Below are 11105 nucleotides of genomic sequence, written 5' to 3'. Positions count from 1 at the left end.
GGGAATCGACCACGAAGTCTGCTGTTAAAAACGTGTTATATCTAAAAAAAAAAAAAAAAGATTTTTAAACGTTTAAAACTTTCTTTTTTGAAATTTTGTGTTCAACATTTTAACCCTCATCTGAGTGACGTTTGAAAATGGAGCCAAGTTATGTAGTGTGCAGGCAGTGGCGTTCCCAAGGAAATTCATAAAAGAGAAAGTCGAAGGCAGAGACAGATTGAAAATGAAAATGAGGGCCGAGTAACAAAAAAAAAAAAAAAAAAAAGAGAGAGAGAGAGAAAGTAATCCCCCTTTCGAAAATCCTGGACAGGATGTAAAATAATAATTTTCCTACAGTAGAAAAATTTCAAATTCTAACTTATGTTATGGTGTTTCCACTTCTGGAAGAAAAAAAAAACTTACTGATATCAAGATATTTCAGACACTTGTAGTGCAGAAAACTGCGAGAATTCACTGTTAAACAAAATCATTTGGATTTTCCAGACTGTTCAGGATCCCGAAACGTCGAGAAATCCGGGATGGAAAAATGTCCCTATCCCGACTTTTCTGGACCCCGTACGCCTCTATTTCAAACTTCTTAAAAAGTACACCATCCACTATGTAGTACAGTGGGATCCATGAGTATCACCGTGCAAATTGTCCATCACCATGTTTGTGAACTTTATTTGACCCAATAAGAGCTTCAAGAATTAAAAGAAAACTCAAAACAAGCTGATGACAACTTCTGCACCAGCATACATAAAAATCCGTCGCTTAAAAACACACAGGATGCAAGATAAAAATTGATGAAAATAGTCATGGACAATTTGCACAGTAATACTCATAGATCCCACTGTACCGTATGATGTAGTTACAAGAGAATATTTGTGGTTACGTCGTTAATCTGCAAAATAGGGGCTGCATAGCTTAACGTTCAGTAAGAGAATTGTAATATCATAATCTGGCAATATTGCAAGGCGCAAAAAAAAATGACAATCATTACGCGAACATCCGATCTCTGTCATGTGATATGGCAGACGAAAATATGTTAGAAAAGGAAGGAGATGAGCTACCAAGAAAAACAAATTCTCAGGATATGATGGACTCTAATGAGGATGAGCCAATTGAATATGATGAAGAAGACGAAGAAAATGAATTGACTGACGAAGGTAAGTAACTGTTACAAAATACGTGTGGTATGGTGTAGTGTGTAGGTGTATTTCAGAAGAGAATAATTGGTTTTACGTTTGAAATATAATAGGTAATGTAGGTAAAGTTCCCCGCACGTATAGCACCTTCACATATTCTCGATCTCGGCCATTTTTGAGGTGATATGAGCAGCACCACGCTGCAGTTGTCTTTACTCACCAGGGTTGCCCCCAGGCACCCATTGAGGTACTATTATAGTATAAGGGAAACACCTATAAATCATATTTTTTTACATTGCTAACGTACTATTTTGGAATGCGGAACATTTCCTAAGGTGAAATATGCATTTCTATTTAAGATAATGTCTATTTCTTACATTTACGAGTATTTACTGTTACTTGTTATTTCGATTCTGCAACACATTATGGCCGGCGATCGCGTACTGGTTCAGGGCGCGTTGTGCGGGTGTTTTGTCGATTTATGCAGTGATGCAACCTCGTTCACGGGAAAACACCTACTTTCGTGCCCGGATTTGAAATTATGCTAATACGTTGCAAACATTGACGTTAGCTCCAAAAACCATTTTCCGTAAGGTTAGGTTAGGTTAGGTTAACTTAGGTTAGGCAAGCATAGTTAAAAAAAAAGGTAAAATTTTCGTATCCCCAAAACGTATTTCTTCAATTTTACAGGAGAAAGTACTAACCTATCCACGCGCCAGTGGTTTGTGGGGCTAGCGCCAATGGTTCGTGGGGCTAGCGCCAATGGTTCGTGGGGCTATATTTTTAACTATTGAAACCTTTGCGTGGCCCTACTAACCTATCCACGTGCCAATGGTTCGTGGGGCTATATTTTTAACTATTGAAACCTTTGCGTGGCCCTACTAACCTATCCACGCGCCAATGGTTCGTGGGGCTATCTTTTTCACTATTGAAACCTTTGCGTGGCCCTACTAACCTATCCACGCGCCAATGGTTTCAGTTGCTTTGTTTTATTTCAATCACTTATCGCACAACACTCTTGCTACCTTGCGTTCTGACGTCAGCAGACTGAAGTTTATTTTTAGGCTAAAGGCCTATGTTGTTATCCATATCATTAAAATTTCAGTAACCACCAAACGTCTCTAATTCCCTTATTTTCGTATTTTCCACATTCATACTTACGTATTCTCCATACTAGTACCTAGATATTTTGCTATGAAGAAGGTCGCAACACTGCATAACCACTGATCATGGACTACGCTAGTCAAGATTTCTCCGCCATATCGCATGTAACGCAAGCAAAAGCGAAGAAAATAAAAATACTCCATATTTCGAAAATTGAGATTATTTGCCTGCAAAAAATGAAACGCGAAATAGAAGAATCCTTACGAATGCAGAATACGTAAGTATCAATGTGAAAAATACGAAAATAAGGGAATTAGAGTAGTTGTTGTAGTAGTTGTGGAAGTTCGTGAATGTAGATTTGATAAATTTTAATGCAAATGCATGTGGTTTTCTGCGAAAATCTCTGTTGGACACGCTGTTTCTGCTGCCGCCATTTGCTTTCTGCACGAGAGCACAATGTTCCGTGATAGATGACGTGAACCCCATAGTCAGTGTTTCAAACTCGCCGTGTTTTCACTATAACATGACTTGTCGAGTATTTTTAATTTTGTGGTACTACTATACTATAGGTGAGACACCTATAAATAATTTGGTACTACTTTACTATAGGGGTGACAACTATAAATCATTTATTTCACACTTTTTTACATTGCTAACATACTATTCTGGAATGCGGAACATTTCTTTAGGTGAAATAATGAATTCCTAACTAAAATAATGTATTTCTTACATTTACGAGTACTTACTGTTACTCGTTATTTCCGTTCTGTAACACACATTATGGCGATTGCGTACTGGTTCATAGCATGTTATGAGAGTGTTTTGTTGATTTAGGCAGTGTTACAACCTTGTTCACCGGAAAATACCTACTTTCATGCCCGTATTTGAAATTATGCTAATACATCGCAAACCATTGACGTATCCCCACAATCCATTTTCCGTAAGCCCGGGTTTAATACCCGGTGGAGGCACATAGTGGTTCGGATCCCACTTTAACCTCTAGGTATAGTCCCGATTAGCCTTACTGTGCGTAAAGTGGACTTAAAACACTAATTCAATCAATCAATCATTTTCCATAATGTTAGGTTAGGTTAGGTTAGACACGCATGGTTAAAAAGAAAAAAAAATGTAACACTTTACTATAGGTGAGAAGGATTTCTTCAAATTATTAAACCATTGACGTTAGCCCCAAAAACCATTTAGCTATGCTTGCCTAACCTAACCTTACGGAAAATGGTTTGTGGGGCTAACGGGAATGGTTTTTGGGGCTAACGTGAATGGTTTGTGAGGCTAATGTGAATGGTTTGTGAGGCTAACATCAATGGTTTGTGAGGCTAATGTGAATGGTTTGTGAGGCTAATGTCAATGGTTTGCGAGGTATTAGCATAATTTCAAAGCCGGACACGAAAGTAGGTATTTTCCAGTGAACAAGGTTGCAACACTGCCTAAATCGACAAAACACTCTTATAACGTGCGACGAACCAGTACGCAAACACCATAATGTGTGTTACAGAATGGAAATAACGAGTATCAGTAAGTACTCGTAAATGTAAGAATTACATTATTTTTGTTAAAACATTCATTATTTCACCTAAAGAAATGTTCTGCATTCCAGAATAGTACATTAGCAATGTAAAAAAGTGTGAAATAAATGATTTATAGGTGTCACCCCTATAGTAAAGTAGTACCACTGCGGTAGCTGTAACTAATATTTAAAGGTCCCACTTTTTAGTTAATGGGTCATGCATTCAATCTGTGGTGAAGTATAGATTTTATTACTCAGATTTTACGTTAAACAAAATGTGGATCCAGTGTAGATTAACCATTGTTAACTTTTAAGTCAGGTAAACCAGTGGCTAGACTGCACAATCGACCCTTGTGTTTTACCATTTCGGCTGAAAAGAAAAATATGTTCACTCGTAGTACTTAATGGATGCGTTGATTTGGCACTATGCATTTTTCAATTAGAAGTTCCTGTTCTGTGAAATAATATAAACTTGCATACATTACTTGGTAAAACTATCAAAGCTGGGAAATATATGTAACTCATTTATTCTGTAATTTTTAACATTCGTACTTATCTATTCTGCATTGCAAAAGATTGTTTAACAAGGGATTTTGCTTTTTTTTTTTAATGAAATTAGTATCTATTGTCGACATATCGCGTAATTCTTGTTCGTTCTTTTCTCGCTTCTGAACACACAAAATGGCGGGCAAATCTTGACTAGCATTTTGTTTCAAACGGCAAAGCAGTGTTTCAACCTTCCTAACAGAAAAATTCCCACATAGCCCCAAAAACCATTCTGGATCGTATAACCATCCACGAATAGCCCCAAAAACCATTCACGATAGCCCCACAAACCATCACGGTAAGGTTAGGTTAGGTTGGGCAATAAAGTGAAAAAAACTGTGCATTTGGAAACACTTACCGGGGATTACGTCATCAGATGCTCACAACATCCGGTTCAAGTACATGGCTGGAAATGCAAGCAACAGCTTTTGTGCATCGGACGGACATTATTACAGAAAAATACACGAATTAGCGGCCAAATACATTGAAAAATGCGAGAAAACACTTCTACGACCTTCCGAAATTACACAGAAACTCAATCCCGTTAGTACTTTCTCCTGTAAATTTGAATAAATCTATTTCCCGGCTATGACATTTTTACCCATTACTTAACATAGGAGCTTTCCTTTATCAAAATCCATGATCTAAACACAGTATTGCGAGGTCGAACTTTGGTTTTTAACCTGGATTGTTTGCAAATTTCTACTAGCATTCAACTTTCTTTATTTTGTTTCTTCATCCGTATTTATGATTTACATGCCTTCAAAGGAACACTATAGAAAAATGCAGGTAGTCGGAGTGTAGAGGAGCGGAGACGGGGCTGCGGTAGGGGGTGGTAGGTCAATTACCCCAGGAGCGGAGCCCGGAATCAGGGGGCAATTAATACTACTTTTTTTCCACTTCCAATTGTTTCCTCACCTTAAATTTTACATTTCTGGAATCCTTGATTCATACCCTTTCCAACAATGTATCATACATATTTCGGTAAGAATTGACAAAATAGAGAAAGTCTGTAATTCACTTCCTACTTCTTATACTCACTTCTTATGCTCTCCTGGTGATGTATCTGGAGTTACGATTTGGAGGTCACGTGTTAAAATTGTACATTTACGTGTAGAAGTTGTAAAATAACGTTGTTATTTACCGTGATAATTGTCCATAAAGAAAAACAGGCACTATCTTTCATGTAAGAACAAATGACGTTCAAAATTTGTTGCCACACTGTTCAGAGCATTGGGCATGGAAAGTGATTGAGGTTAGGTGGGAGAGGAATGCAGACTTCAATTACAGGTAAGTTTGGCAACAGTGCTTCACCGTTGATTTCCGGAAATATTGCATGTTCCGTAGTGATGAAACATTGTTCGTCGGTTATGTGCTACAAAACTAGGAATTGCTCATTGAAAGTGATCATTGTCCCACAAATCATTCACGGATAACCATTTCAGGCAAGGTTAGTTTAAGTTTAGTAAGGTTAGGCAAGCATAGTTATAATAGTATAATAGTAAAACTACGCATATACTCCACTGCTGATTTCAGGGAAAATGGCATGTTCCGTGAAACATTGTTCGTTGGTGACGTGCTACAAAACTAAGAATTCCTTATTGAAAATGATCATTGGCCCACAAACCATTCACAGAAGGTTAGGTTCAGTTAGGTTAGGCAAGCATAGTTATAACATTTCATTCGTAAAACTACGCATATACACCTATATATATATAAAAAGTCAATCGGCTTTTTTCAAATTTTCAGACGTGACCCCCGGTTTTTTACAACAGATTCGTGATTAGGAGGCCAAAATTAGTTAGTACTGTATATCGAAAATTAACAAAATTCGAGACTTTCTCCATATTGTCAATTCGCTCCCATATTTCTATTAACAAGGGGCGATTCGACATGTTTACCAAACCAGTAAACATTTTGTGATTCGAGATTAGGCAGTATTCCAGTAATAGCTCGTCCAGAAATAAAGTAAATTCAATTCAATTCAGTAATTTCAGTAGAAAAAATGTCTCTTGCAGATCACAATTGTCAGGTTGAAATGATCTCCATATGTAGTGTTTAACATATCATACTTAGATATGTACGAGATGTGCCAAATTCGAGTCCTGCCTTGGAACTGTTATTCTCTTGAGAAAGTCCCTTCATCAATTTTATCTAATTATCATGCATCCGCATGGTTGCCATTAATTATTAAAGTGTCATGCTTAGTGCATGCAGGCATAAGGTTTACAAAAACCTGACATTTTGACCTAAACCCAAAACACCAATTTCCTAGTGAAATATTATTATTTATAGCAGATACAGGGATAAAACTAATGCTAATGAAATAATTCAGAAGTGACTTTTTTTCATGTATAAAGAAATTCCAGAAATGCAAAGAACAACTAGCACCTTCCCCTTACAGAAAAGACTCCAAAACGTCAGAATAAAACTACAACATTGGTTAAATATCCAATTTATAAATTAGGTATTTGGTATTGCCCATGTAATTGGGGGTTTCGAAACACTGTATGGCCTTTCCATTTGGGGCATGCAATGGCATGGACTTATGGCTGATATATGTATGTGAAAGGCCCACATAAAAATTATTGGTTCTTTTGAGTTGAGGTGTCATGGGAAGAAGCCAATGAATCTGTAAAAGACTTTAGACTGCATCATGTTTTAATTACCTGTGACAACTATAGGTATAAATACTGAAGCAATTGAAACTGTGGGTTCTTCATTGGTTGGTAGGTTGGAAATATCTTTCACAGTAGGCTCCACTTTGCAGGCTCTACACTATTTTTCATACTGGAATTAGAGCTGTTTTGTTTGTAGACTCCAGTGAACAGGTGACGTTAAAGTTCAAAGGGCACAGTTATTCGTTCATCTCCAGTAGGTTCCAGCTAGAGGGATTTCAGTCACAAAAAACACTTAAGTGTGGTATGCTAAGGTAAATAACTAGTGTTGGGCAATATATCATCCAGATGATATATCGCGATATCATCCAGGCAATATCAACTAGATGATATAACATCACAATATTTTGGGGATGTATCGTCACAATATTTGGTGATATATTGTCACAATATTTGGTGATATATTGTCACAATATTTGGTGATATATCATCACTTTATTTGGCGATATATCATCACTTTATTTGGCGATATATCGTCATTATATTTTGGTGATATATATATATCATTTAGGTGATATATCATCACACTATTTGGCGATATATATTGTGTTGGTGATATATCTTCACGATATTTAGCAATATGTATGTTGGCGATATATTATCACAATATTTTAGCAATATATATCATGGAGATGATATATCGCCAATATCACGATACGGAAAAATATTGTATTGTATTGCCTGTGATGTTATTTTCTTGACGATATATCGTGATTTCAAATTTCCGATATCGTCCATTCCTAGTAAAAACACATTCTTTGCAATTGACTTGTGTATTTCTACTAAAATTCTTGTCCATACCTGAGAGAACTCATAGGAAGGCATTTAAGACTGTTCAAAACAGGAGCATCTGTAGCAAGGGTTATAAGGGACGTCACAAACTATAGTTCACAGAGACCTTGTCAATTATTCTTGTTCACTGTTGTTCTGTGTGTTAATTGTATATTCTTTTTTGAACATAGCCTAAAGCCCATTTTTAATCTATTTGTAGAGCTTGAAATGCTGACAAGCAAGCTAGATCAGTTGAACTCTGTGTTGGATTTCTTGGAAGAGAAAAATGACAGTATTCATGCCCAGTTGGTGGAGCTTCTTCAGTCGAACAAGGAAACACGAGAGGAACTGAAAGTGCTCCAGGAGGAGAAACAACAGACGGAAGGTGCCAAGTGATCTACCTAGTCGCATTCCTTCCCCTCAGTGTCTGTTGTTGTTATGTTAGAAGTATAGTTAATTCACATGTACATATGTACAGCTGTTTGTAATCATTCCTTGTATATACAGAGGTAAAGGGTTTCCTGTAATTTAATGGGGGGGGGGGGGTTAACAAGTAGAAAGTGTAAATGATGATCAAATTTATAGAAGCATTAGGTTTTAAACTTGAGTCGAATTGTGATTGAGAAGAAAGTGGTGGATAAGTGAAGCAGTAAGCAGGAGTTCAACATGTGATAATTTTTATATTAATCATAGCCATGGGAAATTTGCCAGAAACTGAGCTGTATTTTCCGTAGAAATCACTTTCAAGATTTTGAAATAACATCTGTGAAATTTTTGTAGCATCTCATACATGCATTTCATTTAAAAATACATAATACCTATATTTGTAATTTTTTGTGTGACATCACATAATACAGGATGTTCAGCCTAAAAGTATACCATCCACTAAATTGTGAATATTTTATAATAATTAATTTCCAGTGTCAGTAATTTATGCAGCATTGCATATGGGTAGTGTCCCCAGGTGACATGAGTTGTTCTTAGCAGGCTGTGAACTACTGCTGCTACAGTAGGTAAGTGGGAATTGGCTGAAATAAACAGGTATCTGCTAGTGCCCTTGTGGAGAATGTATGCTTTTTGTGGAACATTATGTCAGGATGATACTGTAAGTGAAATGCCAAGAGATGTACAGCCACAGGCTGTATTGACCCATTAACTACCACTTATTACCCCCCCCCCCCCCAACTTTGACCTTTCACCAACAAAAATGTAGGGTCTTAGGTGGTGTGTTGTGTCTAGATACATGCTAATTGGATCAGTGTTTTTTGAAAGCACTCAGAACAATTGTTAGTGGTGATTCCAAGACAGTACAACTTGTCACATTGCTTGCTACTGCTACTATGGCTTTGCCTCACAATTTCTCAGACCTAACATACCCAGACACTGTGGTATTATGTTAAGAAAGCAGTGTACAGAAGAACCCCTCCCCTTTCCTCCTTACACACACATACAGGGTTAAGTGGTAGAGCAGCGACAGGCTGAACTTTGCCCATAAATAATGAATGTCTAATTGTAACATGCACGCAAGATAGAGCAAGTGAAGATAAACATGTAACACAAAATAGCTTGATTTTGTTCAGGAGATAACTGATCGTGAGAATCCTTTTTAAAATGCTGAAGGAAAGAAAGGTTATTTTTTTGTTTTCCACAAAAATAAAAAATACTTGAAAATCTTGATCCATAAATGTACAAAGGATGATATGGGGGTGGGGGACAACTTACAGAACCCGCTAGCTAGTGTTTGATCCTGCAAAAGTCGGTACTGTGCTTTCACTACCCCTTTTATCCAGATTTGTCACTACTTTGGAAACCACTGCGAGAGCTGTCACTACACCACAACTTCTTAACTTCACTTCTTCTTCTATGCTTCTCTTAGATCCATTTGAAGAAACTCAGGAAAGGTTGTCATTTCTTCATTAAGTCGATTGTGCAACCTCCTTCGCAATTTACAAGTACTTTCATTTTGAAGTAATAGCTCATCAGCACTCTTGGGAACAAATTCTAAATTACCAAAAATAACCTTAATTCCTATAATATTAGAGTTGTTAACCACTTGTTTGACAAAGTCTCGCTGCCATCAACTAACTCGTATACTTCCTTCTTCTTTGTCTTAAGAAGTGCAGTTCATTTCCTAAAAGGGAAGGTTTTATTTTTATCCTCCACCTGCCCAAAAATCTCTCAGAACACTCGGTTACAAATATTTCCTTTGCAATCCAGAAATAACTGGAGAAATACTTCAAGAGCAGGCAGATGTATGGTGAATCATGTTCCAACTTTGTGCAGATCAGAATGGATGTCATTTTTAGCACTTTCTGTAACTTATAACGTGTGCTGAATCAAAATTCTCAGTATTAATATCTACAGTACTTTTAGCCTGAACATCCTACATATGTTGCGTGTTTATTTTCATGAAGCCAGTTTTCTGAATGTTAAATTATCTTCCAAAACAGTATTAATTCATATCATATTCCTTAAGAAATATCATAGAATGATTGATAATGCACACTGATTGTTTTTTCATGCTTTTGAAATTATAATAGTATTATTTTAACATTATAGACATATTATTGTATGATTTCGAGTGTGATGATTTGTTTGCACATAAAATGTGATTACTTCTGTGCACCCAATAATGATGGGAGAATAATATAAGAACTTCAATACACACATTGTTTCAGTGAGAATACAGAATACAGCTTTAAGGCAGAACTTTTCAACCTTAAATTTTAAATCCATATGTTTTAATGCTGTATGTTACATCAATAACAATTAGTTACTCCACTTGCATTGTGTGATTGTGTTTTGCAAGAAAACATGATGTATTTGAGCATTTATTGATTTTTTAGATGAAATATTTGAAAGACAAAACCTTTTAACTAACATTGATGTCTTTTATGGAATATTTTATTATTTTCTTTGTTTGTCTTCTTCAGCTGTAAAGATTCTCTATAGATCTTTATTTTAAAATTTGATACACTAAAAGTATCTTGCCATTTTAGAATACTGGATTGTGCAAAGTTTAGTGAATTTGGTTTTCATTATAAATTGAAGCCACAACAACAGTTCAAGAGAGAGATATCTAATAAAAATGTAGCATAATGTACAATAAAATTATATTTACATATTCTTGATTTGTTTTGAAGTTAGAATTAATAAGAAATGAAAGTTCACAAAATATGAGATTCTGATTCTATCTCTTTCTTTTTCGTAACAAGCCCATGCCAGGATTCTAACTGAATGTGCTGACATTATAAGTTGAGCACTTAAATGCTTGACCAGATAATTGATCGGACAAAGAGGCCTGCATGCCAGGAGACATGCAGTGTGTGTCCCACTAACACGAGCTCATGCAGG

The 11105-nt window shown here is 36.3% G+C and overlaps 1 protein-coding gene across 1 annotated transcript; it reads left to right on the top strand.

Moving 5' to 3' along the window:
• The first annotated feature begins 975 nt into the window (after positions 1-975).
• On the top strand, positions 976-10877 carry LOC146001146 (uncharacterized). Its single transcript, XM_083138441.1, has 2 exons — positions 976-1148; positions 7972-10877. Exons 1-2 carry the CDS (start codon positions 1010-1012, stop codon positions 8145-8147), a joined length of 315 nt encoding a protein of 104 aa, XP_082994567.1. The 5' UTR covers positions 976-1009; the 3' UTR covers positions 8148-10877.
• The last annotated feature ends 228 nt before the right edge of the window (positions 10878-11105 follow it).

The sequence above is a fragment of the Lepisma saccharinum genome, chromosome 1 (genome assembly GCF_977018435.1).
Source record: "Lepisma saccharinum chromosome 1, izLepSacc3.1, whole genome shotgun sequence".
NCBI lineage: Eukaryota > Metazoa > Arthropoda > Insecta > Zygentoma > Lepismatidae > Lepisma > Lepisma saccharinum.
Note: the sequence above shows the minus strand (reverse complement) of the source record. Positions and strands in the feature narration are given on the sequence as shown.